Source organism: Erpetoichthys calabaricus, chromosome 8 (assembly GCF_900747795.2).
Source record: "Erpetoichthys calabaricus chromosome 8, fErpCal1.3, whole genome shotgun sequence".
Classification (NCBI taxonomy): domain Eukaryota; kingdom Metazoa; phylum Chordata; class Cladistia; order Polypteriformes; family Polypteridae; genus Erpetoichthys; species Erpetoichthys calabaricus.
The window spans coordinates 1,113,122-1,140,805 of NC_041401.2; the positions used below are offsets into that span (position 1 = coordinate 1,113,122).

At 48.9% G+C, this 27,684-nt stretch overlaps 1 protein-coding gene across 4 annotated transcripts; it reads left to right on the plus strand.

Annotated features, from left to right (window-relative positions):
• Nucleotides 1-22: 22 nt before the first annotated feature.
• On the plus strand, nt 23-27,184 carry zdbf2 (zinc finger, DBF-type containing 2). 4 transcript variants are annotated; one of them, XM_051930975.1, is made up of 6 exons: nt 23-144; nt 8,863-9,011; nt 18,509-18,560; nt 19,336-19,438; nt 19,667-19,794; nt 24,985-27,184. In XM_051930975.1, exons 2-6 carry the CDS (start codon nt 8,993-8,995, stop codon nt 27,131-27,133), a joined length of 2,451 nt encoding a protein of 816 aa, XP_051786935.1. In that variant the 5' UTR covers nt 23-144; nt 8,863-8,992; the 3' UTR covers nt 27,134-27,184. The 4 variants fall into 4 exon arrangements, with proteins under 4 accessions (XP_051786935.1, XP_051786934.1, XP_051786936.1 ...); XM_051930974.1 differs by lacking the exon at nt 23-144 and adding an exon at nt 12,715-12,766 and having other exon boundaries at nt 8,864-9,011; XM_051930976.1 differs by lacking the exons at nt 23-144; nt 18,509-18,560 and adding an exon at nt 12,715-12,766 and having other exon boundaries at nt 8,864-9,011.
• Nucleotides 27,185-27,684: the final 500 nt, after the last annotated feature.

Genomic DNA, 27,684 nt, shown 5'->3' on the forward strand with positions numbered 1-27,684 from the left:
TCGGGCCCTCGCGACGGCGTCGCCTTTAAGGCCCGAGCGGTGGGCGTCGCCCTGGAGACGCGGGCTGGGCGCCATCACGCAGCGCCGGGAAGAAGACTACTGCAAGAGCGCAGAGCCCAGAGAGCCAGACGGACCGACCGGCAGGTGAACGTTCGCCGAATCTTTCCGGGCCGCTGGCCGCTTTCCTTTTCGTTTAGAGTGCCACCAGCCGTTCGCCTCGGGCCGCAGTGTTGCCGCCTCTCCTCTCCTGTCAGAGCACGCGGCGAGAAGCGAGCGGCCTGCGTTCGTACGGGGCCAGCACCGAGGCTCGGCGCGGCCTGCGCCCCGTCCCGCGGTCGGAGGACTCGAGTTCGGCCCGCTGCTGCCCGGCCCCCTCGCCATGTGCGCCGCGTTCGTTCACGTCAGGTCCGAGTCATCGGAGAACCGACGCAGGCCGAGGCCCGCGCGCGCCCTTTTGTGCAGCCAATCAGCGGCCTCGCTGCCTGCACGGCGGAGCCGCCAAGGCGCCCGGAGAGAGAGAGTGAGAGGGAGTGAGAGAGAGGGACAGACGGACGGCGTACCGCAAGCGACTTTCAAAGCGACTCGAGCTGCTTTGTGATCTGCGGGTCAGCAGCAGCCGCTGCAGCCGCGCGCCTCCTCGGCTAGGCCCGTGGGAAGTTCGCCGCTGGTAGTACTGAGGAGGCACGACGGGGAGCAGCGCCCTCCCACGGGTCCAGCGTCCCCGAGTTCCAATCACGCCCTTCGATGTTGATTTCACCCGGCAGACGTGCAGGTCAGTAATGTGCACTTGGCCCTGGGTGGGTGAGCTGCAACCCCCAGAGACCCTTGGCTTTGAGAATGTTGTCATGTTATTAGTTGTTATAGCGCCTTACACAGAAGCCAGCATGACGCGCATTCTCCTCATCCATTACGGGGGCTGGCGGGCGGGCCGCACCAAATCTGCCCAGTGTGCCTTTGGGGTCCAAGAGGAATCGAGACTGTAAGAGCAGCTCCTCTCCATCTCAGAGTGTAATAAGTAGCCAGGTCAGCTTATATGGTACAAAGTGTTGAATACAAATCAGACTACGTAATGCATTAGTGAGACCACATCTGGGGTGACGTATGCAGCTCTGATTATGTCCCAGGACTTGAGGACACGTCCTACTGTGACAGACAGATCTGGGTCTGAAAGCTCCTTGAAGGTGTTCAGTTTAATGGTGAATCTCGTACTTGAGGATACCAGTGAAAATGAAGAGGTAGTGCATTTAGGACCGAAACCAGGAAGCACCTTGTTTATGCAATGAGATGTGGGATTCTGGGAAAAAAAACCAAACTACCGAGCTGTGGAGTGGAAATCGAAACCTCCAGAACCTTTAAGAAATACCTGGGTGTGAGAGATTGGGCCATCTTAGCTAAGGGACTAAAAGTCTTTGTTTAACCAATGAAGTCTGGCAGCAGAACGTTTAAAGAGACACAGGGTAGCGGTACCCACAGTACCCGTGTACCCCATCACAAGCCAGATGCAGGACAGAAATAGAAGCATATTTACGGTGACAGGTAAGAGGAGGCCAAGCAGCTCATCAAGGTTCACACTTCAGTCCCATCGTGTCATTACGTCTTGGAAATCCCAATGCCTCTTCTGGGCTCCATTTGGAATGCACTTCCCTTGGTGTCCACTAGGTGTCTGTGGGTGTTTGATTCACTGAGTGTGTTTACGTGTGTGCGCACAAACCCGGGATTAGGTGAGTAACTCGGTTTAGACGGAAGCCTGATTTCTTAAAACAACAACAACTTATGGGAGTTCACTTATGGAATTCTCCCTCGGCAAAATACTCCAAAGTCACAAAAATGTGCTAAGGAAAAACATAAACGTTACTAACGGCTGGCTGGCTGGCTGGCATGAATCCCAAAATAAGCCTGGAGCCTGTGCTGCTGAGCTTAGCACAGTATGTTTGACTCATCAATATACACTTAGCGATTTCTGAAATACTGAGAGAGGTCATTTCTACCAGGAGAAGACATAAAGCAACCAACTGCCGAGCATTTTGCCTCAGGAACCTTATCTTTGTGGAAGCCACGTGACTAGATTACTCACAACAACAACATTTATTTTTAGAACGCGTTTTCATACAAATGATGGAGCTCCAAGTGCTTTACAAAATGAAGAAAGAAAAATACAAAAATAAGATTAAGCAAATACAAACAAAATCAGCAGGGGTTCCGAGGCCACAAGACCGCCCAGCCCCAACTGGGCACAGAGAAATCTAGGTGCGTTACCCCAGTTTCTCAGAGACCTCTATATAGTATATACACACTAGCTGTCCCCCGTGGTAGTTGTGAAACAGGACAAACTTTAAAAATCAATAAAGAAATGTAATAATTTGTATTGAGAAGAATTTCTATTGATAGCTTTCATATCCGAGGGCCTCTTGATATCCAGTATTTTTGGTTTTGCCATCAGGGCCAAGAATGTAGCTCTGATCTCTTTGCCAAAAATGTAAAACATTGATAAGGTACCTCTGGCCAAGCGGAAGGTGGGTACGCTCCGACGTCAAATGCCGGCACTGTATCTGATGGTGTTCAGCTCTGACGGGAGAGCATCCCCCGCATGGGGAGAAAAGCAACGTGGCCGTGAAATCTCTGCCAATCACCCTATAAAACACATGGAGCTCTGATCTCTCTCTGAAAAACATCAAATGTCACACTCTTAACAATCTGTAGATGATAATGACTGCCGAACAAACAGTGGAGGCAAGATGGTGAGAGGTAGAGCGACTCGAATGAAGGCTGGCGCGTGAGTGAGGAGGGCCTTACCCGGCTCCACACTCCTGAGGTCCTGCCTCCCCCCTCCCCTCGTCCCGCCTTACCCGGCTCCACACTCCTGAGGTCCCGCCTCCCCCTCCCCCTCGGCCCACCTTACCCCGGCCCCACACTCCTGAGGTCCCGCCTCCCCCTCCCTTGGCCCGCCTTACTCGGCCCCACACTCCTGAGGTCCCGCCTCCCCCTCCCTTGGCCCGCCTTACCCCGCTCCACACTCCTGAGGTCCCGCCCCCCCCCCCCCTCGGCCCGCCTTACCCGGCTCCACACTCCTGAGGTCCTGCCTCCCCCTCCCTTGGCCCGCCTTACCCGGCCCCACACTCCTGAGGTCCCGCCTCCCCCTCCCTTGGCCCGCCTTATCCGGCCCCACACTCCTGAGGTCCCGCCTCCCCCTCCCCTCGGCCCGCCTTACCCGGCTCCACACTCCTGAGGTCCCGCCTCCCCCTCCCCTCGGCCCGCCTTACCCGGCTCCACAATCCTGAGGTCCCGCCTCCCCATCCCCTCGGCCCGCCTTACCCAGCTACACACTCCTGAGGTCCTGCCTCCTCCTCCCTTGGCCCGCCTTACCCGGCTCCACACTCCTGAGGTCCCGCCTCCCCCTCCCTTCGGCCCGCCTTACCCGGCTCCACACTCCTGAGGTCCCGCCTCCCCCTCCCTTCGGCCCGCCTTACCCGGCTCCACACTCCTGAGGTCCCGCCTCCCCCTCCCCTTGGCCCGCCTCTCTCTCTCTTGGATTCGCATGAATAAATTGGTGCTGCAACCGAACTCTTAGCGCAATGAAAGGAGTCGCAAAATCAACCGGAATGTTCAAGCAAATTATAGAAACAAACCCGATCTAAATCTGTGAAGTAGTTCTCTCGTGAACGTGATGGGCGGACGTTGGATTTTTTTATTTATATATATATTTATTTTTTTTGATATACTTTAATAATCCCCGAGGGGAAACTGTCTTTTCACGTGACCTTTGGGGGTCAGAGTGCAGGGTCAGCCGTTTTCAGGTTAACGGATTTGAACCGCAGCCTTCCAGATCAGCCGCGCACATCCTTTAGCCACAGAGCCAGCACTCCAGTGTTAAGGGTTGACTTGTCCACATCATGAGGATACTCCCAGAGAACTTTAGGTGGGTTACCCTGGTATCTCAGAGACCATATCCTGATTTCTCTAACCGGCATAAGAGTAGACACAAGACAGGTTTCAGAACTGGGGGTCTGTGAATACCCGGGTTATTAAACCGCATGTAAACGCAACTCCCTCTTTATCTTTGATAATCCAAATCAGGTTTGAATTTCTAAAATTGACTTTTTAAAGGACCTCGCTGTGACAGCTTGATGGTAGCGAGCCCGTCTGTTGTGTCTGAGTGCTGAACTTCATCCCGCGGTTTTCTGACTTTCCAGAGTGGAGTCAGTAATTCCGACAGCCCACATGTTTTTGTACTCGTTGGAGACCATCCCTGTGCCAGAAAAACAGCTTAGCGGTAAACCAGGATACGTTCTTGGCCAGAACCCGTTTTTACTGTCCAGCCACACCCAGGTGTAGTGGGTGACATCTGTGGGAGAGTCGTGTCATGCCAGTGCTGGAGCCAAGCGTCAGCTTGTGTAATTTGTAACCAGGCGTAATTGTGTTAAAATACGTCAAGCTGTTTGCTCCCGGGAGGTTTACCGTGGCAGACGCACTTCTTTCTGAGTTGAAAATATAAAATTGTGAGCGTTGGCCCACCATTGTTCTTTCCCTGAATGAAGCTCTGGTTTCTTTTTAATAATAATTGGAGATCTTTAATAGCTTGGTGATGTTTACAGCATTTTGATGAAGACCTCAGTTTGCTAGATGGGGTGCTTTTCATTCGAATGAGCTTCTGTCACGTTTGTTGCTAAGCTGGCCCTTGGTCCCCTCTTTGTTATTGTGCAGGGTCTTTTGTTTACGTATTTAAAGCAAGACGATGGCAGTAAGTGAATATGGAATGGAATGAGACACGAGATGCCATCCTGCAAATCGCCCACTGCCTCCTCCTGGGTCCTTCTGGCTGAGTTGGCCTTTAAAACCCCCCGAGAATGTCCTGGCGCTGGATATCTGGGGACTTAACTGGTCTTGGCCTGCAGAAGGACTACTTTTTTCATTTACAAATGGCATTTTTAAGCAGAAAGCACCTCTCTCCACCCTAGCGGCTTCACAGCGTTTATGACAGTCTCTCTGCCCACACTGAAATACACATAGGATGTCGCTGTTGGCCTGCACTGGGCACGCATGCTGTGGCGGAACAGAAAGAGGTCGTGTCCTCCACGCTAGACCTTCACTGGCCGCTTATGCTTACAAATGGAGAACCACAATGGCAAAAACGAGAAACCGCCAAACAGTTTTATTTGTGGACCTGTAATTGAGAGTAGCGCACGAGTATGAGGCGAGCAAAGCGGCTGAGGATACGTAACAAGCAAGGGCCACGTGAGCCACGGACCAATCAGAACGAGTCTGAGCTTTCAGGTTCAAAGTTTATTGTCACGTGCACAGTAAGGAGACACGTTCCCTGTACAATGTGATTCTTTCTTTGCTGTCCACACCAAATGCCAATGATTAAGAAACCAACGTATAAAGATAAACATCTCTATATATAATCTTCATTTGGATCTTGATCTTTGTCTGCGAATGAATTAGAAGAAGAAGCACTAGATGGCAGTAGAGAGACAGCTAAAACATAGGCATTGCGTTAAGAATCTCCTCCAGGCTTATACTACTGAAGACTGTAGTACTCCAGTCACACCTCAAAACACAGACATTCAAACTAAATAAATTGTTGTGCTTTAAATTAACAAATCTTTATATATAATCTTTATTTGGATCTTGATCTTTGTTTGTCCGTGAATTCCACGCATGCGTAGACCACCTTCCAGTTTAGTACGTTGTTGTTACTCACGGATGTCAACAATGTGCTGGAATAACGAAAGGGGTGGTGGACAGTGTTACGCTGGTTAGCTCCTGAGGCCTGGTTAGAGAATAAGATTGCCAAAGATAAAAGGTACGTGCCTACATAACATATGAATGAAAGAAAGACCGTGGGTAAAATGAATGACAACTTAACAGCACGTTCCGGAAATTATTATTGTTACGTTGTAGCCGGCGAGTGCTGCGCGTCTCACAGTTGTACCCTGGCTTGCTCACATGTCAGTGAAGTGATCCCTATTTATGCTTTAAAGAGCCTGGATACCTATGTGTCCCCCTTTTATAACCATTGCTCCGTGTATATTGCCTTACTCTTTGGATTGCCACAAAGCAACCTGCGAGATTGGAGAAAGGTTGAGAAGAGATCGTGAGAGGAAACGACAGCGTCATGAAAACGAGACGGACTGTGAACGGAGAGAAGCAGAAATGCTCCTCCACCACCACATAATTACTATTCGGACAGTGATTCCGAGTAGGCCGTTCCTATCGAATCAATGTCCAAGGGTTTTCGTTTGTAATTTTGTTTCCCTTATAAAAAAATCATAATGCTGTGTGACGAAGGGCCCAGTTCACGACTGGCAGCCGCGTTTAAACAGGGAGCCCTTCACAGACAACTTAAACACGCGCAACGTAGTTGGGCGCACATGGCTAGTAAATAATAAGTAGCAGCATAAAGTATAAAAACAGAACAGACGTATAAAGTGTAATGTGCAGGTACTGTAGGTGTGTGATGGACAAGTCCAATACTGTTGTGTCAGGTCGATAGAATGAGGTGCACCACGTTTATAAACTCCAGTCAGGAGTCTAATGGCCTTGGGAAAGAAAGAGTTCTTTAGCCTGGAAGTCCTGCATCTTATACTCTGTACCTCCTGCCTGACAGTAGAAGTGTGAACAGTTCGTGTTGGGGGTCCCTGAGGATCGAGGCAGTTCTCCTGCGGATTCTGCAGTTGTAGATGCTCTGCAGAGAGGGCAGTGGGGTCCTGGTGATCTTCTCTGCAGGCGTTTGCGGTCCATAGCAGTAGTGTTGCCGTACCATACGGTGATGCAGCTGGTCAAGATGCTCTCAACAATGCAGCTGTAGAAGTTGCCGAGGATCTTAGTCGACATACCAAACTTCCTCAGCCTCCTCAGAAAGTACAGAAGCTGCTGGGCCCTCTTGACCAGCTGTGTGGTGTTAAGTGTCCAAGTGAGGTCCTCACTGATGTAGACGCCCAGGTATTTAATGCTGCTCACCCTCTCCACTTCAAGCCCTCGGCTGAACAGTGGCCGGTGAGATCTCCTCTCCTTCCTCATGTCCACTATCCTCTCCTTCGTCTTGTCTGTGTTGAGGGTGAGGTTGTTGTCCTCACACCGTGACGCCAGACTGTCCACCTCCGTCCTGTAGGCCGTCTCATCCCCACCAGTGATGCGTCCTATCACTGCAGTGTCGTCTGAGAACTTTAGGATGATGTTATCTTTGTGGGAGGTGACACAGTCATGGGTGAACAGAGTGTAGAGCACGGGTGTCAAACTCCAGGCCTGGAGGGCCGCAGTGGCTACAGATTTTCTTTCTAACCCTTTTCCTAAATCAGTGTCCAGTTTTCACTGCTAATTAACTTCTTTTCGCTCTATTTTAATAGCCCTGTTTTTAAGGATTAAGTCTTCTGAATTGATTCTTTTCTTCATTAAATGACAGCCAAACAAAAATGGGACATGAAACGAGCCAGCAGATGAACAGCTAAACTGGGGCTTCAAACTCCAACCAGTTCCTTAATGAGAAGCTGATTCTTGCTGTTAATTAAACCCCTTATTCAATTCCATTCCATTGTTGCTGCTCTCATTCTGCCACAGCAGACATTTCCAAAACTGTTGATATTCTGTTTTTTTCTAAGAACTCCATCAAAATGTTTTGGTAACCTGAGGGATCAACCTTACTGAGACCTTCATCTTTATTTTCAGATTTTATTTGATGGGAACAGGTGAGCTGGTCAACTAAGGGGCCTGAGTAAAGCTAAATAAAACTAAGGCTAAAGAAGTTAATTAACATCAAAAACTGGTCACTAATTAAGAAGATGGTTAGAATGAAAACCTACAGCCACTGCGGCCCTCCAGGACTGGAGTTCGACACCCCTGGTGTAGAGGATGGGGCTGAGGACGCATCCCTGTGGGGTGTTTGTGATAATGGTGGCTGGAATCCTATTACCAATCCTGACAAACTGGGACCTGCCAGTCACGGAGGGTGGGGTGCAGGCCAAGTGCAGACAGTTTATGGGGGATAACCATGTTAAAAGCGGAGCTGTAGTCAACAAAGAGCATCCTGATGTAGGAGTCTTTGTTCTCCAGATGGGAGAGGGAATAATGTAGTGTGGCCGCGATGGCATCTGAGGTGGACGTGTCGGGCTGGTAGGCATACTGCAGGGGGTCCAGAGTGTCAAACCTCCACACCGCATCACTGAGTCGGTGCGTTCAGAAAAATCCAACTTTGGAGAACATTTTAGAAAGGGTCTGTTTTTGGGGTTCATAATACCAGAATCGTGTGGATGGAAGGCGCAAACCGAGACTTGAGGTCTGCATTTGTGATATTAGTAGTAATATGGACGTAACATACGTTTAGACGGAGAGGCCTGCTGGAGGTCCGAACACCCATAGCCAGCTTCTGTTCTGTTTTTGGGGACCCCAGAATAGAAGTGGATAAAGCAGGTCATAAATCGAGCAGACCGAATCGGTCAATAAATCTGCTGTGTCTGTCCTCACAGCCTTTTAGGGTTTTCATCTTCTCTTTGCTGTCGCTTGTTTCTTTCCCTCCTGGAGGTGATGTGCGTGTTGTCTCGGTAATCACGGTAGCCGAGATGAGATTTTCACATCGCCTTTATTACCTGTTCTGAAGGCCGATAAGTTATCTTTACGTTTGTAAGTAATCTCTTATCTCAAGTAGTCTGAAATTGAGCCAAGAGCTTCAAAGGCTTCTGCCTTACAACAAATGCGCTATATAAATGTAATGAATTATTATTATTATTAAATACGCCGATTAATACCCGGGGTGCCAGTTCTCCTCAGTCGCCCCACTGTGAGGAGGCGTCCCAGTCCGAGACGTCTTTTTGTAGAATATGGCGCTCATGCATTCTGCTGACTAACATTAAGAATTTTTGCACTCAGGTGAGCCGCCACTGTGGATCGGAGAATGTCACAAGGCGTTGGCCCAGAGGACTGTCCTCCTGGTGAAGCTGAGGCTGTATGCAGATGTGCAGAGTGACTTGAGGGCTGCTCGCTTCTTCTTGTAGGACACATGTGGACCTTCTGGCCAGGTGAGTACTGCTTGTTTGTTTCCTTTTTTCTTTTCAACAACATTAAAACCCAAATGTATTCTTCTGTACTGCCATTTTGCTTGTGATGTTGACCGCCATTTTGTGCTTTTTATTATGTCTGGCTGCCAAGCTGCAGCTAGGTGGGACGACTGAGGCCGTGTGACACATGACGTCCTTACTTCGACAGCGGAAAGCTCAGTGATCTGGTCGTCCAAGTCTGTGGACACTCGTTGAAGTAGCTGGGCACCGTTAGGTTCTTAATGTCTTTCTGCTTACTGTCCCATTTGTTCTCATCCACAACTTGTGTCTTTGGTTTTGGGAAGCTCTTCCGGCTGCTGACCTTCTTGGTTTTCTTGTAAAGATTGATTTCGACTTTCTGGTAAGAACTTCGGCTAGTTCTACACTTCCATCTCCTGGTTCTGATGATGCAGTGTCTTTAAAGAATGTTCACCCTTCAGAGGTTTTCACGTTTTATTGTTGTACAACTAGGGGGCTCCACTTGGCAGCCTCCGAGTTTGGTTAACTAGATATAAAATTTAAAGAGATTGTTATTTTCATAAGAATTGTTACATATGCATTATTTCCACTTTTATTTTAAAACTTCGGTAAAAACAATATTTGGAATTAACTTTTCGTCTATCGCACTGAATTGTGATTCCGTGTTTGGACAACGCAGCGTATAACTGCGTCGCGTGTTTCTTTCTCTCTAATAAATAAACCAAGTTTTTCGAATGTTTGTCCCTGTGATTTGTTAATTGTCATTGCAAAAGCTATTCTAATGGGAAACTGTCAGTCAGTCATTGTCCAACCTGCTATATCCTAACAATGGGTCACGGGAGTCTGCTGGAGCCAATCCCAGCCAACACACGGCGCAAGGCAGGAACAAACCCCGGGCAGGGTGCCAGCGTACCGCAGGTCACACACACACACCAAGCACACACTAGGTGATCCTAAATTGTCCCAATACCCCTAACCTGCATGTCTTTGGACTGTGGGAGAACATGCAGACTCCACGCAGGGAGGACTCGGGAAGCGAACCCAGACGGGTCTCCTAACTGCAAGGCAGCAACGCTACCCACCGCGCCTGGGAAACTGTAAACGCTTTAATACGAATGGCATATCGAGATCTCCTTTGGTGTCTCATGTTAAGATGGACCTCATTACCTTTCTTGTCGCCTGTTAATATTTTCCATGTCAGAATTATTCGCCCAATTTTCAATACAACTCAACTTGTTCCATTGCATAGCCCATCACTCAGACATCAATTATGCAATTACATTACGGTACGTCCTTCTGTCAACGGTAATTCAGCCGGTGGAAGACCAGACAGTGTTAACGGTTGTAGATATTCTTTGTGATATGGTAAGTTGATGTTTTGATCTTGCGCACCATCACCACCAACTGTTTCAGCAGAGTCTATTGATACGCATTTCACCAATTTGACGTGTAGCCGATCGATTTTTGTCTTAATTAGTTTGACTTCATCGTTTCTTGCGGCCATATTTAGATGAATGGCTGATTCTGAACTGGATCTTCATTCATAAGTAAGCCCTTTATTGATTGGTGTCTGTCCAGGTTAAGTACCTGAATGCACCTGATGACCGCGGTCTTGTTTGAAAATAGTTCTAAGTATGGCGTGACTTGAAAGAATCGCATGCCAAAAGTCTCCGTCTCGTGGGACTTCCTTCCAAAAAGTCTCGTCTCGTCCCAAGATTTTTTTTATTATAATAGATAGACATTAAATCCCATTGGGTTTAGTTTGGCTTTTTTGACACTGATTAATGGAAAAGGACTCATTTAATGTCAAAAGCGAGAGCAGATCCCTGCAGGGTGGCCTAAATTCATTATAAATACAAAGCACAAAGAGAGTTGGTGACATGAGTGTCCACCCCTTTAATAAGACACTCGTAATTCATCGCTGGTGTAGCCCAATTGGTGTTAAGTCACACGATTACTTCAATGGATTTTACCTGGTGGGTTTCATTTGACTGGCGTTGAGTCAGTATGGTGGTCTCACCTCCACAATGAAGCTTAAGGAACACTCCAAGCAATTAAGTGGGATGCCAAGGCAGGGGATGGGGACAAGAAAATCTCCAATTCGACGAATGCCAAGTTCAATCAAACCTGTAGAAGTGGAGTGAGTTGGCAGAGCCGTAAATCTGCCCAATAAATGAAGAAGACAAGTGAGGGAGACCACCAGGAGACCACCGAGAACTCTGAAGGAGTCCCAAACTACAGCAGCGGAGATCAGAGAGACTGGGCGGACCCACATGCTGCACCAGTCGCAGCTTTAGGGGTGAGTGGCAAATTAAAGAAATGCCCAGGGCACCTCATCTGGAGGCCCATGGTGGAGTATGAAGTCAGCTGTAAGGAAGGTCCTGTGGTGCAGTGAGGCCAATATGGAGCTTTTCGGCCATCAGACTAAACACGGCGTCACACCGCACGTTCTCCCAAAGAGAGGTGGCAGCATCAGGCCGTGAGGAGGCTTCTCTGCAGCAGGCCCTGAAAGGCTTGTGAGGATAAACTGAATGCAGCAAAGTGACTGGGAAATCCTGGAGGAAAACCTGATGGAGTCTGCGTGAATCCTGCACCTTGGGAGAAGACAAGGAGCACAAGCGGAAAGCCAAAGCTAGAGGGGAATGGCTACAACACAGCAACAATGTAAATCTCCCGGTGCGACCAAATCTCAATCCAACTGAACGTTGGTAGCTGGACGTGAGAAGGGCTGATCACTCGTGGCCACCATGACGCCTGACTGAGCTTGAGCAGCTTAGCGAAGAAGAATGAGAGCCAATGGTAGAGCTGATAGAGAGAGACCTGAGCAGACCTCGAGGCCATCTGCTAAACACCGACATGAAAGGGGTGAACGCTGGTGCCATCAGCTATTTCTTGTTTTATGTTTGCATAAATTAGGCCACCTTGCAGTCTATTTCTGTTGATCAGTGTCAGAAAAGCTAAATTAAATCCAAGTTGTGGAACAATAAAATGGAAAAACTTCCAAAGAGGGTGAAGACTTCGTATTGGCACTGCACGTTTATTCTGCAAGTTATGAAAACAAGGGCTGGCGAGTAACGGAAGGAGTCCGCCTGTCATTAAGCCTTCACACTCCAGAATGTTAGTCTTTGCTCGCTGGAGGCCTTCTGAATTACAGGGTGTGCCGTGAAAAGGCAAGGCCTGCATAAACAAATGTGATTTTGATGTTCTGCTCTTGTATGCGATACCCACTGTGCACTGCACTTCTCCTTTGGCGCAGCACGCCGATCGCTCATTTTTATGTTGTAAACTTATTAGAGATGTTGGTAGAAACGTGTCGCGTGAGGTGCCTGGCGCGCGTTCAGCACAGTCCGCTTATCTTCTCCTGACACGTGATAGTTGGATCTGCACAGGATGTTGGGAGTTTCTTGACGTAGGAGCCGCCCAGTTTGTCAGGCTCTTAGGTTGCGTGTTCTTTGAGTGTCCCTAGAGGGTACAGTTTCTCAATGCACCATTTTGCCTGATTGGTCAGACCGAGTGTGCAGTGGACATGGCGTTTCTCATTCAGAACTTTTCTTGGCTTCTTAAATATTTAATGGGATGTGTGACTTCCTGAGGATGACTTGAGTTTTTTTTTATTGTTTTTTGTCTGCGCCGTTATGGCAGTGTATCTCCCTTATTGTGCCGGCAACTCTGATTTTGTGTGTCTGTTTGTTTCTCTCTGTTGTAGATGCATGATAAGAGCATGCCAGCGGAACAACAGTCCATCCCTTCAGCTCAGGGTAAGCAACCTCACGATGCCAGATCACCCGGCCCAGCATGTGGCATACAGCAGTCAGGAGGGGACAGTAAGTTGGGGTGAGAGTAATCGGAGGAGACCCGTTTGTGTCCGTACTTGTTAGAAAGCCCAAAGCTCTGAGCTCCTTATCATCCCGGCCAGTCCTTTGATTTGACGTATTTGCTGTAAAGCACAGCTTGTTATCACTGGCACTGATGTATGGAGGCAGGACGTGACTTTGGGGTGATGATTGATCACCAGCTAACTTTGGCTGATCACGTTCTGGCCGTCGTTCTTCCTGCAGACCGTTTCTGACAGTATGGTGTCAACTCGTTTGGGCACTGGTGACTGCCACACTGGCACACGCTGTCTGCATTCTTTAACTCTTTGAAGGCTGAATATTTTTTCCGGTTTTCTGAAAAGCACACAAAGCAACAGTTTCACACAGAATTCAATATAAAACGTCCTTTGTTGTATGCCGTGGAAGCTTTTAGCGCCCGTTTGGCATCTCTGGCAGCAGCGGGGGCAGCTCAATGACCAGCAGGAATACGCGATGGACTGGCTGTCTTCACGTAGCGGTAGTGGTCACAGTGTGACGCAATCTGGTTTGTACCTCTTGTCATCGCAAGAGGCGGTCCTCCCGGGTGAACGTTGGCGTAGGCGCATTAGCTACAACAGACGTGTTCAGCACCACGATCAGCTGACACTGGTCCCTTCACTTTCATTTTCGATCACTTACATCGAAATCCGACAACTCAGAGTCCGACTCGGCGACACGATACGCAAAACGTCATCCACAAAGTATTTTGTTTAGCGCATTCGCTTTGATCTTTCACCAGATGTCGATGCCATTTGAGGGGGTGTTTGCTCATCGCTACTCACGCACGCGTAGGAAATCTCAGTCAAATCAACAAAGCTAACTTTAAAGAGAGTCAAACTAAAACATGACGGCGAGTTTTGTCACAGTTTACAGCTGATTACCGTCCTCTACCCCTGAATTTTGACAAAAGTCGACATCTGCCCTGAAAGAGTTAAAGAGCAGCAGCACATCTCATTTTCAATGAGCCGAGACGGGCACAATTCACTTCACTGGCTTCCTGCAATTTGCACACATTAGAGTTCATCTCTTTGATGCTCACCTACACGAGTAGTCTGACGTTCAGCACATACTTTATTTGGAGGCCCTCATGGGGTCCTACGCTCCTTCCCACACACAAACTTCTGCTAATGAACTGTGTCTGGTGACACCACCTCCATGTGGCATCAAATTTCAGTTCCGACTCTTCACATGGAGCCCCTCTCTGTACGGCAAAGGTGGGAGATCAGGATCAGGATCAGGAGGAGAGATGTAGTCAAAGATAAAGGCAAAGATTGAAACTGGAAAGTCAAAGGACTTGTTGACAAACTTGAAACGTGAACTAAAAAATCAAAGCTGGGTAAGCCGCCTAACCAGGAGATCAAAAGTAAGAACTTCACTGCATTAGAGATTAGGAATACATCCGCAATCTCGGATATACAGTGGAACCTCTGGTCACGACTGGACCGTACGAGCTGTATGTAAATATATATACACGCTCTCTCTCACTCACTCTATCTCTCTCTCTTGCTCTCTATCTCGTTCTCTATCTCTCTCTATCTTGTTCTCTTTCTCTCTCGCTCTCTCTCTGTCTCTCTCTCGTTCTCTCTGTCTTGCTCTCTATCTCTCTCTTGCTCTCTCTCGCTCGCTCTCGTTCTCTATCTCTCTCTCTCTCTCTTTCTCTCTCTCGCTCTCTATCTCTCACTCTCTGTCTCTCTCTCTCACTCTCTGTCTCTTTCTGTCTCGCTCTCTGTCTCTCTCTTGGTCTGTCTCGCTCGCTCGCTCGCTCTCGCTTTCTCTCTTGCTCTCTCTCTCGCTCGCTCGCTCTCGCTCACTCTATCTCTCTCTCTTGCTCTCTCTCTCACTCTCTCTCTCGTTCTCTCTTTCTGTCTTGCTTTCTATCTCTCTCTCTCGCTCTCTGTCTCTCTCTCTCACTCTCTCTCTGTCTCTTTCTGTCTCGCTCTCTGTCTCTCTCTTGGTCTCTCTCGCTCTCTCTCTCGCTCTCACTCTCACTCGCTCGCTCTTGCTCACTCTATCTCTGTCTCGCTCTGTTTCTCTCTTGCTCTCTCTCACTCTCTCTCTCGCTCGCTCTCTCTCTCTCTCGCTGTCTCTCTCTCTTGCTCTCTCGCTCTCACTCTCTCTCATTCTCTCTCTCAGTCTTGCTCTCTATCTCTCTCTTGCTCTCTCGTTCTCTATCTCTCTCTCTCTCACACTCTCTCTCTCTGTCTCTCTCTCTCTCGTTGTCTCTTTCTGTCTCGCTCTCTGTCACTCTCTTGGTCTGTCTCGCTCGCTCGCTCTCGCTTTCTCTCTCTTGCTCTCTCTCTCGCTCGCTCTCGCTCACTCTATCTCTCTCTCTTGCTCTCTCTCGCTCTCTCTCACTCTCTCTCTCACTTTCTCTCTCGTTCTCTCTCGTTCTCTCTTTCTGTCTTGTTCTCTATCTCTCTCGCTGTCTCTCTCACTCTCTCTCTCGTTCTCTCTTTCTGTCTTGCTCTCACTCTCTCTCTCGCTCTCTTTTTCACTCTCTCGTTCTCTGTCTCGCTCTGTTTCTCTCTCGCTCTCTCTCTCTATCTCTTGCTCTCTCGCTCGCTCTCTCTCTCTTGCTCTCTCTCTCGTTCTCTATCTCTCTCTCGTTCTGTCTCGCTCTCTCTCTCTCTTGCTCTCTCTCTCACTCTCTCTCTCTCGCTCGCTCGCTCGCTCTCGCTCACTCTATCTCTCTCTTGCTCTCTCTCGCTCTCTCTCTCTTGCTGTCTCTCTCTCGTTCTCTATCTCTCACTCTCTCTCTCTCTCGTTCTCTATCTCTCTCTCGGTCTCGCTCTCTGTCTCTCTCTTGCTGTCTCACTCTCTCTCGCTCACTCTATCTCTCTCTCTTGCTCTCTATCTCTCTCTTACTCTCTCTCATTCTCTATCTCTCTCTCGCTCTCTCTCTCTCGTTCTCTGTCTCGCTCTCTGTTTCTCTCTTGCTCTCTCTCACTCTCTCTCGCTCGCTCTCTCTCTCTATCTCTTGCTCTCTCTCTCTCTCGCTCTCGCTCACTCTATCTCTCTCTCTTGCTCTCTCTCGCTCTCTCGCTGTCTCTCTCGTTCTCTATCTCACTCTCTCTCTCTCTCGTTCTCTATCTCTCTCTCGGTCTCGCTCTCTGTCTCTTTCTTGCTCTCTCACTCTCTCTCGCTCACTCTATCTCTCTCTCTTGCTCTCTATCTCTCTCTTACTCTCTCTCGTTCTCTATCTCTCTCTCGCTCTCTCTCTCGTTCTCTGTCTCTCTCTTGCTCTTTCTCACTCTCTCTCGCTCGCTCGCTCTCGCTCACTCTATCACTCTCACTCGCTCTCTCTCTCTCTCTCTCACTCGCTCTCTATCTCTCTCTCGCTCTCTCTATCTCTTGCTCTCGCTCTCTCTCGCTGCACAGGGAGAGACTGAGCATGTGCGGAAATCATTGGTGGGAAGGGAAACTGGCTTGTTCGTCACCCAAGTGTGTGGTTGTGAACAGATGCAAACTTTTTTGGTCGTAACCCGATTTGTACGTGGTCCGAGACGTTCATGACCCGAGGTTCCACTGTACCTGTAGACGGGACTTTAGTGCTCACGTTTTATCCCTTTGAATCATGAATGTCATATGCTGGGCACATTGCATTTGTTTCCAAGACAACATGGCAACACACGACGGTGCCCATGAAAACCCAGAAACAATGCAAAGCTATTTTATCAGCATTAAATAAAGGTTGAAGTGAGAACCCGTATTAAAATGCATCTTCTCCATCATTCCAAACCTCAAATGGGTGAAATAAAACTGAGAATAACATGAAAGAAAGGTCACAAAAAATGAAACGTGCTGCCCACGTGACAGCTGTCAAAGCCCATTGTGGCACTTCTTGTGCGATTTTGGGCTACACAAAAATAAATTGTATTGTATTCATCCAAGCCTTAGGAAGGGTTTGAAGACTTTCCACTTTTGTGGACACCTGGTTTGGATGTGAGGTTCCTTCAGTAGTCAAGCTGAGGTCGGCTCGTCTTGTGCTTGAATTGCTTTAGTGCTTCTTATGTGTAAAGTCCTGAGCACTCATCTCTGGTGTTGGTCACCTAAACTTGTGTCACTCCTTTCAAAACAAATCCTTGGTGACAGTGAATCGAATTTATGTTGTCTTGGAAGGATCTTCCAGATCGAATGACGTTATCTCCCATCCGTCCGTCGGCTTCATAGTGCCAAGGCTTTCTGCTCTTCCTTCACGCGCAGACCCCCACTTCAGTGAATCATGCCATTCCAAACAAGGCAAAGGGGATGCAGATTCCTGCTGAGTTTGACAGACAACAATAGTATACAATGGCCATGTCACAGTTGGCCCTGACCGTCTCGTCTTCTAATGCTTGCCTAGCAGTTCTAAATGGTGAGCCCCTGTGTGCGAAATCTGTGCATGTGAGTAGAAAAGGGCAGGCTGATGAGACAGATTTACACAGCGCACAGTGACATATTAAAGTTTTATTACACATGGTGACCACGTCCATACCGTACCTCCAAGACGCATTGCACAGCAACTTTGTGACAACTGCTGCTCAAAATGGTGGTGAGCAGGAAAAAAAAAACAAAACATGGTGGCATCAGAAAAGGACACAAAAATGATGAACGTGTAGAACGTTAGTTATAAACCCAAAACTGTTGTAATAAGTGGATTCTTTAACTCTTTGAGGGCTGATTATATTTTCCAAAAAACAATGGTTTTATTCAGAAATCAACATAAAACGTCTGTTGCTGCATGCTGTGGTATGAATGTGTGGCAGGCTTCGCATGGCTGGGACAGCAGCAGCGGTCACGGTCGCAGTGCATTATAATCTGGTTTCTACCTTTTATCATTGTTAAGTGGCAGTCCTCCCTGGCGAACACTGTCAGTACCACGACTAGCTGGGCACTGATCAGCTGAAGCTGGAACCTCACATTTGTTTTCGATCACTTGTATCAAAAACTGAGTCCGACAAGTCATAGTCCAATTCAGAGAAAATGGGCAAAGCGTCATCCACAGAGTATTTTGCTTTACGCATTCGCTTTGACCTCTTGCCAGATGTCAGTGCCATTTTTGCCGTTGTGTGCGCCTTGCTACTCACGAGAGCGCTGGGAATCTCAGTCAGACCAATGAATCTAACTTTCCTGCTAGCAACGAGAGTCCAACTAAAACGTAACGGTTGGTTTTGTCACAGTTTACAGTTGATTACCATCGTCAACGCCTCCTTTTGACAAAAGTCGACATCAGCCCTGAAAGAGTTAACATATCATTTGATGAGGACAAAGTTCAGGAAAAACTGTAAAAAATGAAAACATAAGACAAAATACACAAAAAAGTGTGAGGCCCAAAACATAAATGAGAGGCCGAGCTCAGAAACACGGCATGCTGGCCACGTGCTGGCCTTGGCATCCCATCCAGCACTGCGTCCTGCTTTGTTCCTGGTGCTAGCAGGATTGGCTTTGGCACCCCATACCCGTCAACTGCAGTAGTGAATGTTGGGTGTTGGTGCAACAGGGAAAGGTGGCGGGCGGCTCTGCTGAGATAGAAAGAGCAGGTTCAGAAAATGGACGGGACAAATGAGTGAACAGAACAGTGTTCTTCAGTGCCGGTGCCAATCCCTGAAGACCGAAGCCTTCACCGCGTCCACGTTTTCACAGCATCTCCTTGTGCTTTCTGTGCAGGAACTGAGCAAAGGCACATTGAGCTGACGGCCAGACAGGATCAGAGCAGTGGGTAAGCAAAGTTTCCTTTTGAATTGTCTCCCTTTCAGGTTGCACTTGACTGTGGAAGAAGAGTGCGCCCCAATGTTGAGTTACAAATGGAGGTCGTGTAACACTCGCTGTAGTGATTGGCACCCACATACCGAAGACAAACCCGTTCCTGTGCTCCGGACGTCCTGAACGGCTGCAAGTGCTGATCCAGTGTGGACTTGCGGCCAGTTGTCCAGTTTGATGAGCAGCAGGAGATGCCGTACGGGGGGTCGTTTTTAAAACAGCAGACAGGCGGAGTGGCGGCTCTGAGGTTAGGGATCTGCGCTGGCAATCGGAAGGTCGCTGGTTTGAATCCTGTAAATGGAACTCTGCTCTGTTGGGCCCCTGAGCAAGGTGGCCCTTAACCTGCAAATGCTGAGCGCTTTGAGTAGTGAGAAAAGCGCTATAGAAATATAAAGAATTATTATTATTATTAAGTTACAGAGTTGAATGAATACAAGTAGCAGTTATTAGAATTCCATTAACATTTAAGGACCTTAACTTCCACTATGGCAGGGTGGGTAAGGGGGGAAGTCGTGCCAGTGCTGTGTTATTTAGCGATGTCATTCGGAGGGTCTTGTCTGAGTTTGCCTCAGTGCCCTCACATCCTGGGCGCCTTGCTCGTCTCCTGCATGCCAGTCTGGACTGGACTTGGCGGTGAACGTGGTTTGACTTATTCAAGTTCCTCAGATGTTTGCCCTGCTAGTGTTAGAATCCATTGCTTTCATCTGACCTTGCCCTGTTAATCTGTTTTTCAGCATCAGTTTTGGGGACCACCAAGCCGCCCCTAGGACGTCATCGGCACAGACATGGCAGGGATACTGCAGTTGCTGTCAGGTGCTCTACTGCAGCCTGGAGCAGGTAGGGTGGCATCTCTCACTTTCCTCCCAGTCAGCCTCGCTCGGTGTCCGCCTGCCAAAGCCATCTTTTATTTTATGGAATGTGCGTTGGAGGTGCTTCACTTGGGACCTGATCTCAGTCATGGAGGTGGCTGGACGGGGAGGCCATCAGCTTGAGGTGACTGAAGGTTTGGGGACTCTTTGAATGCCATTTTAAATGTCTTGTTTTTATTGTTTCTCACTGTCGCAGCACATTTTGGGTAGCAGACATCGAGAGACCATTAGCAGCGGCAGGAGTAATGTGTCCACGAGTGGCCTTATGGAGCGCTTCCTCCAGGACGTCATGCACCATCACCCCTCCAGATACAAGGACAGCAGGTACCCGCTTGGCTATTGCAGGATTCTGTGAATGGTGTGCGAGATCTGCCGTTAAATCTCAAATTCTGACTTACGAGTTTCACTGGCGTCTGATCACATTTGAACTTTGGCCCTACTTGCACGCTTTTCTAGCGATAAGACCCTCTGCAGGCATTGAGAGTTCTTAACTGAGCTGTTCTAGACGTCCATAGGTGAAATAGAAACCACAACCACAAAATGTGCACACAAGGAAACACAGACTGGAGGAAACAAAGCATGATGGACATAAATGGCATCCAGACAAAGTCTACACCTGTCAGCAACATCCCTGGGGGTCCGTGGTCAGCCATGACAGACAAAGTCAGACCCCCTCACAGTCCTAGGGGGGCTTGGCCAACTGCCTCCTCCTACTGGCCATTCCTCACTCTTACACACTGGAAGATGGTGCCGTGTCCTGAAGAGCGAGCCCTTCCATCCTTGGATTGTCCTGATGGCTGTCCGATGGAAATAGAGCTGCGGTATCAAGGAGTGAGTGAGAAGATAAATGGAACAGAGAAGGCTTAGTGAATTTCCCATTGGGATTAATAAAGTATCTATCTATCTATCTATCTATCTATCTATCTATCTATCTATCTATCTATCTATCTATCTATCTATCTATCTATCTATCTATCTATCTTAATAACAATAATAATACGTTTTATTTATATAGCGCCTTTTCCATGCTCAAGGCACTTAATTATCTTGTAATTACTGGACTTGTGGTTTCATGCAGATGCCCAATACAGCTAATCAGCAGCTCTTATCAGACTACAAGTCTATAGCTTGAGACCAGATTGGGTTTGGGGGGACCCTGGAGCTAAAAGCCTGACCTTCTCTGTGACTTTATTAGTCTTCAGGAGGCTAGCACCTTGAGATCTTGAAGTGCGTCTTTTATGTTGACGTTCTCCCTGTTGTTCCAGGCTCTCCGATCTCCCTGTTCTCTTCCTAATCCGTTTTTGTTTAAGAACGTCTGCTGTCTGTCCGTGCTCTGCTTTGCCCACTCATACCATTGACTCCCAGTATCGCTTGTTGTCCTCCTCCAAATGTCTAGTCTCTGGCCTCTGTTCTTGTAATCCTCTCCCCTCGATGTCAGTTTGGCTCACGGGCCTCTCTCCTTCTACTTCATCTGCCTAGATGACCAGATTCCTCAATGGGAAACTCTGAATTATCGACAAACTTCATTAAAGTCCCTTCAGAGAGCCTGCACTGCTATCCACAAGCGCCATGTGATCAGGCGTTGAACTTCGGCCTACACTCCTGTTTTGCTTTTTTCCCCCTTAGCTCTTGCGTATTCTGCTCCTTGTCGTCTTTCCGGTCTGTCAGTATTTTATTACGGCCTGAAATTCTACTTCTTCTAGATCTGCCCCCCCCCCACATCTCATGTTTTACTAACAGTACTGTGTATCTGTTCAGGTCGTCTTGCTGCTAAACGTCTCTTTTGATTAACGGTGAAAATCCCACAAGACTGTTACAAATGATAATTGGACATCTTCATTTTACAATTTATTACACGTGGAGTTCTGTGCTCCTCAGATTAACAAATCATCAATAAAAACTGCCGAGTGGGTCAACCTCCGTTCAGTTCTGCTGCTCCTTTGGGTTAGTGCAGTGCACCCCGACTCAGACAGGTGAGGGGGGCACAGGTTCTGTTATAGACATTCTTTACAAGTCTGCTTAGTTTACAGTTTTATAAATCTACATGTACTGTGGGTACAGAAAAGAATCCCCCCCCCCCTTGAAACATTCCCATTTTTTTTTGATTCACAGCCTTAAATGTAAACACAAACTCCGATTTCTTCCCAGCTTTACTTACTTAATGCCACCTCTAACATCCAAGTGAAAGAAATCACAGCTACAGTTCAGAAAAATTATAAAAAAATAAAAAACAAGAAATCCTGAGATGAATAAAGGACCCCCCCTCCCAAACTCCATCAGGTGTCAGTGCCCCCCATTTCCATTGCGGTTACTGGCTGTGCTCAATTGTAATGAGTGTAATTAGTGAAGCTGTTCCTGGCTCATTCATTCCCTTGCTTGGCAGTGCCACTGACAGCACACAACTGACTATGGCTGGCAAGACACTTTCAGAAGATCTCAGGGAGAGAGTTGTGGACAGACATAAGGCAGGAGATGGAAACAAAAACATGTCAAAGGCTTTATCAATCCCAAGGAGCTCAGTAAAATCCATCATAAAGACGTGTTTGGTGCGACTAGGACCCTCCAAACTGGATGGAAGAGCAAGGAGGTAACTGGTAAGAAAGGCGGCCGAGAGGCCAATGGCCACTTTGAAGGAGTTACAGGATTTGATGGCACAGAGTGGTCAATAATGGTGTGCATGTGACAACAATTTCACAAGCGCTCCACCATTGTGGCTTGTTCAAGAGGGTCGCACTTCTCAAGAAAGGCCACATTAAGGCTTGTTTGAGCTTTCCCAGAATGCACCTTGAAGATTCTGATGCCAAGTGGTCAGAGGAGATCAAAATCCAACTATTTGGCCTCAACACCAAATGGTCTACCAATGCAGCTCACCATCCACAACACACCATACCGACAGTAAAGCTTGGAGGGGGCAGCATCCTGTTGTGGGGGGCCTGGGGCTCTTGTTAGGGTAGAAGGAAAAATGGATGGGGCAAAATACCATCAAATTCTTGAGGAAAACCTGCTACCCTCTGCCAGAAAGTTGAAGATGGGCAGAATGTTCACCTTTCAACACAACGACGACCCAAAGCACACAGCAAAATGGACCACACAGGGGCTGAAGGAGAAAAAAAGTGAATGTCCTGGTGTGGTCAGTCAGAGCCCAGAGCTAAATCACAGTGAAGATCTGTGGAAAGATCTGAAGATAGCAGACCACCAACGCTCACCATCCAATGTGACCGAACTTGAACAGTTAAACTGTAAAGAAGAGTGGGGGGCAAATATTGAGTGGGCTCAATCTAGGTGTGCAAAGCTGATAGCCCTGAGTCTGTTGACCCCCCCTTTTACTTTAATGACAGAGAAGAATCAACAAAATGACATTTACACTGGGGGGCTGATCTTTTACTAATCTTAGTTGGTCTTTTTGATTTTTTATAATTCTTCTGAACTGTAGCTGTGATTTCTTTCACTTGGATGTTCAGAGGTGGCATTGAGTAAGTAAAAAAAAAAAATATTAGTTTGTGTTTTCATTTAAGGCTGCAAAGCAAAAAAAAATGGGAATATTTTGAGGGGGGGGGGTTCTTTTCTATACCCACTGTAAATGTAGATTTACAAAACTGTAAACTAAGCAGACTTGTAAAGAATGTCTATAACAGAACCCACACACCCCTCACCTGTCTGAATTGGGGTGGAAAGCAAATAAAATGGGAATACTTCAAAGGGGGGATTCTTTCCTATACCCACGTGTGTGTGTGTGTGTGTGTGTGTGTGTGTTCCAGCATCACGTCCAAACAGCTGGAGCGATTTTCATGAAACTTGGTACACGTTTCTCATTGGTCGATTACAAATACCGTAGGGTGAAATCAACCCTAACCCACCCCCTTCTCACTTGCAGTCTTGTATGCCTGTTATCATCCAGTTGACACTCAGAACGACCACCAGAGGGCGAACTGGAGGTGACTGCCAGCATTCTTTATGTTTGAGCTCCACCACCACGCCCGCCTGTTGCTTTTCAAATGAAATCGAGTTGGCCAATTCCGAGCGTCAACTGGATGCTGACATACGTACAAGACCACAAGACAAGCACATTAGTGAGTCTTCATTGTTTAATTTATTTTTATTTTAAAAATTTTTTTTTTATTATTATTATATTTTTCTCAAACAATTAAAAACGGTACACTTTATTTTCCTCCCGCGGGTATTTCAGCTATGTTAGCTAGTACTCAGTAAAGAATTGGACACCCAAAGAGCTAAGTAAGTAGGGCCTCAGCCGTGTAAAGCTCGATATGTAAGAAGAAAGACTTTGAAATGACCTGGAAGCCATTGTAAGGGTGCCGGCACAGGGGTCATGTGGCCTGATTTCTCAGTAGTTGTGAGGATTCTTGCAGCAATGTTTGAATGAGCTGAAAGCTCCATGAAGAAGGGCCTGTGAGTGACACCTGGCAGTATTCAGGCCTACTAGGACTAGGGCTTCACATCCTCCATTGTTAGTTAGCAGCTGTCTTCATTATCAAGTACTAGCTGAAATACCCAGCATTGCCCGGGAGGAAAATAAAGTGTTTTTTTGTTTTTTTTTAATTGTTTGAGAAACTTTAAAATTAAAAATAAATTAACAGACAATGAAGACTCACTAATGTGCTTGTCTTGCGGTCTTGTATGTATCTTATCATCCAGTTGACACTTGGAAACGGCCAACTTGATTTAATTTCAAAAGCAGCAGACGCCTGGGCAGTGGTGGCGCTCAGACATAAAGAATGCTGGCAGTCGCCTCCAGTTCGCCCTCTGGTGGTCGTTCTGAGTGTCAACTGGATGATAACAGGCATACAAGACCACACCATCACCCAGAAGGGGGTGGGTTAGGGCTGATTTCACCCTGCAGTATTTTAAGTTGACCAATGAGGAACATGTGTACCAAGTTTCATGAAATTCTCTCCAGCCATTCAGACTTGATGCTGGAACACGAACACACACACACACACACACAGACACACACATTGACTTTTATAGATAGATAGATTGATTTTAGGCTGCTGTTGTAATGTGTGTTTTAAAAGCCTGAGCCGTGTGCAGACTCGCTCAAACCAACGTTTAGACCTACCAAGGTCAGAAGTGACCGGGTCTGGTGGTCACTCACAATTCCCCAGTAAGAGAATTTCTGTGTTTCTTCCCCCCAAACTCAAACACAATTGATGAAACTAACTGTCCACCCACTCTGAACCCCCTGACAGCATAGGTGAGGTGTCAGAAAGGAGGATATGGCGGCGTGTCTGTCCTCTGCATACAAGTGACGTTATCTCCTGGTGTCAAGTGAACGCCATGATGGACTGAGTCCTTAAGGTCACCATATCTAATGACGGAGGACTGTGGACACTTCTGACCAAACTTGACTTGATGAATACGAAGTCCACCACACTGGAATGAGGCCTGGCGGCCTGACCTCCTGTTCAAGCCATGTCACAGCGTCGAGTGGCCTGCTGGTATTGATGGCTGCACTTTAATCTGACCAGTAACGGCTCTCTGGGTTTTCTCTTCCAGGCCCACACATGCAGATCTCCCTTCTCTGAGTTCTCCACTGATGCCGAAGGAAGATCTTTCCGACATCGTGCTGGTGTCTGAGGCAGACCAGGAGACCATGGCAACGAGAGAGGAGATGCCAAGCACCGATGACGAGTCCACTGAGCAGCCGGAGCCGAAGGAGAGACGCCCTCCACCTGGCCACGTACCGTCCACACGCCTCCCCGCAGCCTCGAGGGCACAGCCTGCGCCAAGTGTGCCCGGTGCAGGACTTCACTCGACCACTTTTAAAGGGAATTCACCTACTCAGGGCTTCCTTCACAGGACTAGTATCCGAGCGAGGAGCCCACTGACTCGGCACCATGTGCCTTGTACGTCTCAAATGGCTGGCACCGGGCCGTGTGTCCCATGTGATTCAGGTGTGCAGGTCAAGCGCGGGGCGGCGGAAGAAGCCGACAGTTCCGGAGCTCAGGGAGTAGCGAGGCTCGTAGCGCAGGCGCACCTCAGGGAAGTGAGGACAGAGGACACCGTGCAGGGCAAGGGGGACACGATTGGGGAGACGATAGAGAAGGTCATCCAGGAGTACTGCTACGGCGTAGCCCAAGAGGAAGAGGGGGCCTTCCATTTTGTTCTCAACTCGCTCACCAAGCCAGGGAACTTTTCCATCTCTGGCTCCAGTACCGAGTGGGACGTTCCCGTCAAGTTTGACACGGAGCCGCCCAAGTCGGAGGTCTTGGACCTTGAAGCTCTCAAAGAAGTCCGGGTCAACCTCGAAGACAAGCTTTATGAAAGCCAGCTCTACTCTGTGCTGCACCTTCCTCCGCAAAGCAAGGAGGAGAGCGTCGATGCGGTTAAGGAGGAGATCCTGCCCCCGCTGCCACATATACCACCCTCCTTCGTGGGCAAGACATGGTCACAGGTCATGTATGAGGATGACCTGAAGATCGAGGCGCTAGTGCGGGAGTTCAGGAGCGGCCATTTCCGCTGCTACTTTCAGAGCGACTCGCGCAGCGACTACAAGGAGGAGCCGCACACCAGTGGCAAGGCGCTGTCGGACGCCGGTGACGCCCATGCCACCGACGATCACAACTCCTCCGTCTTCCTCCCAGTGTCCCAACCCGAACCGGCAAAAAGGCCGGCTAAAAGAAAGTGGCGTATGGCATCCCGGTGCCAGGTGGTCAAAGTCAGTCACAGCACTCAGACGAGTGTGCTCAGCTACCCCGTGCTGAAGAGGAGAGTGACGAGAAAAGACACGGGCCACGTAGCCGACGAGACGCCGGAGGTAAAGACGCGCCTGTGCGCGCTCAAGCTGCCCGAGGCCTACAACAAGATCATGAGTCCCCTGCAGCCCAAGACCCTGGTCTACGTCCTCTCCTCTCCAGACAGAGCTGCCTGCCCGGCCAAACCTCCCGACTCGCTGAAAACGAGACGCAAACGCCGCTCGGTAGACAGCGAGAGCGCCGTCCGCTACAAGTACAAGAAGACCCCGCTCAAGTACTACGACCCCCTGACCAACAGGATTCTGAAAAGCCTCCCCAAGGGCTTGGTGCTATGCAAGGCCAAAAAGCCTGCCCACGTGCGGCAGCTCTTCCGGAGCCTGAGCCCGGACACGAACAAAGAGCCGAGGGAAAGCGATGGCTCCTCCAAAGGCAAGGCCAACAGCTCCTCGGGGCTCTGTGGCACGATGGGCTCCTCGGCTCGCAGTGCCAGCCTCTCGGAGCGCGGCTCCTCCACCTCCGCCCTCGCAGACAGGTTTCCTCTGTGCCCCTTGACTCTGCCCACGTCCTGTGCCACCGGGCCCTTTAATCTGAGCCCCGTGACCACAAGCTACAGGAATGCTAGGCCAGAGCGACCTTCGGAAGAGGAAGAGGGAGTGAGGAAGAAAGATCAACAAACGGACGGAGTCGGGCACAAGCGGGTGCAGGCCCGGAAGGCGGGCAGGACCTGCGTGACGTCGGCAGAGTCACCCGGCGAGGCGAGAGCTGCTGCCCGAAGCACACGTCGATGCCCGCGCTTAAGGAGCAGCCCCCCGACCTCCCTGCGTCCTCGTCCCAGGCAGCCCGCGGCGGAGAGCTGCCAACGCAGGCAGTCGCCCCGCGTGAAGAGCGGCTTGACTCTCAGGTCGTCCTTACGTCCGAGGGGACGGGTGACACGCAGCGCTAGGCGCTGAGGAGTGCCAGATCTCAGGAATGTGACATTGACAAAAGCAATCTGGGGGGGGGGGGGGGGGGGTCTTCAGCTGGGGTCTCTTTTCTATTTAACAAACCTGTTTTTAACTGTACAGTGGAATCTGTTTGTATCGGTGGGGGGGGGGGGGTTTAATTAAAAAACCTTGTGCTTCCATTGGCCTCTCGTATGTGCCAAACGTCATGGCTGCGGGCGCTCGCTTCCTGCCATTCACGATTTCACAAAGTGTGCACTGGCCGTCCTCTCATCAATTAATCATTCCATGTGGGGCCATGCAGGCTCGGCCACTCCCGGGCGCGTCATGAAAAATTCATGGCATGCTGGACGTGTGGCCCTAGCCGGCCTTTGGAGGGGCGTTGCCCTTGTGCGTGGCATGGCGGTCTGCCATGTCCTTGGAGACTAAAGCCCCCTGCGAGTGCAGCGTATGTGCAAGCTTCACCTGTGCCACCTGACGTCTGTGGCAGATCTTCCTGCGTTGGGGGGCTGGCAGCGGTGTGGTGATGCGGGTCTGTGCCGCGGTGCGCTGCTTCTTTG